This window comes from Trichinella spiralis (assembly GCF_000181795.1).
Source record: "Trichinella spiralis strain ISS 195 chromosome Unknown Scfld394, whole genome shotgun sequence".
NCBI classification, from domain to species: Eukaryota; Metazoa; Nematoda; class Enoplea; order Trichinellida; family Trichinellidae; genus Trichinella; species Trichinella spiralis.
In genome coordinates, this window is record NW_003527333.1 from 1 (window position 1) to 839 (window position 839).

General features: G+C 58.3%; 1 protein-coding gene across 1 annotated transcript; it reads left to right on the forward strand.

Moving 5' to 3' along the window:
• Positions 1 to 418: 418 nt before the first annotated feature.
• On the forward strand, positions 419 to 746 carry Tsp_15720 (conserved hypothetical protein; the record flags this gene model as incomplete). The annotated part of the gene is made up of 1 exon (XM_003370877.1): positions 419 to 746. A coding segment is annotated over exon 1 (328 nt), but the record flags the coding sequence as incomplete, so codon positions are not given.
• Positions 747 to 839: the final 93 nt, after the last annotated feature.

Here is an 839-nt window from a genome sequence, read left to right on the forward strand (position 1 = left end):
CAACACGAGATGGAGCGTATATTTAAACACCATTCATTTTGATCATAACAGATCAGACGCGCGCCCATGAGAGCCCCCATAAGTTCCAGCCGCGGGAGGATCAGGCGCTACAAAGGGAAGTCTATGGTATTCGCGGCCGCTAACCTCACCCACGCGGGTCCAGACAGGGGTTCCACCCGCAGGTAGACTACCGCACCGTAGGCCCGCTCGGAGGCGTCGCAGAAGGCATGAAGCTCGATCCGCTTCACATGGTCCAAAGGTATGGGAACCAGGGCCCGGGGCAGCCGGATGAGGGGGAGGTCGTCCAGTTCACTCTTCCAAGCAAGCCAAGGTCTCTCGACGTCTTCTGGGAGTGGTTCGTCCCAATCCAGCCCCCGCTCCCATAACGATTGGAAGAGAATTTTTGCCCGCACGAGGAATGGGGCCAAGCATCCAATCGGGTCGAAGATACCCGACGCGACGCTCAACAGTTGTCGTTTCGTGTCCCCTCCCTCCGGGCGTCTCCTTTCGGGATTTACAAACGTCAGATAGTCTTCGTTACGCTCCCAATAGATTCCTAACGTCTTCCAGGGCCGGCCGCCTGCCCCCATCGTGGTCTTCTCCAGTGGGAGGTCTTGGAGGGCGTCTGGTTCATTGCTGGCCCACTTATGTAACTGGAACCCGCCGGAAGCCAGTAAGGACGACAACTGGTCCACCAAGCTCCGAGCGTCCGCCACCGAGTCGCAAGAAGTGGCTAAATCGTCCATGTACATGTTATTCAATACTTCTTCGGCCGCTCGGGGCGCGGACCCATGATTCTGGTTGGCGTGCAACCGCACGGTCCCCATGGCCAGGAAGGG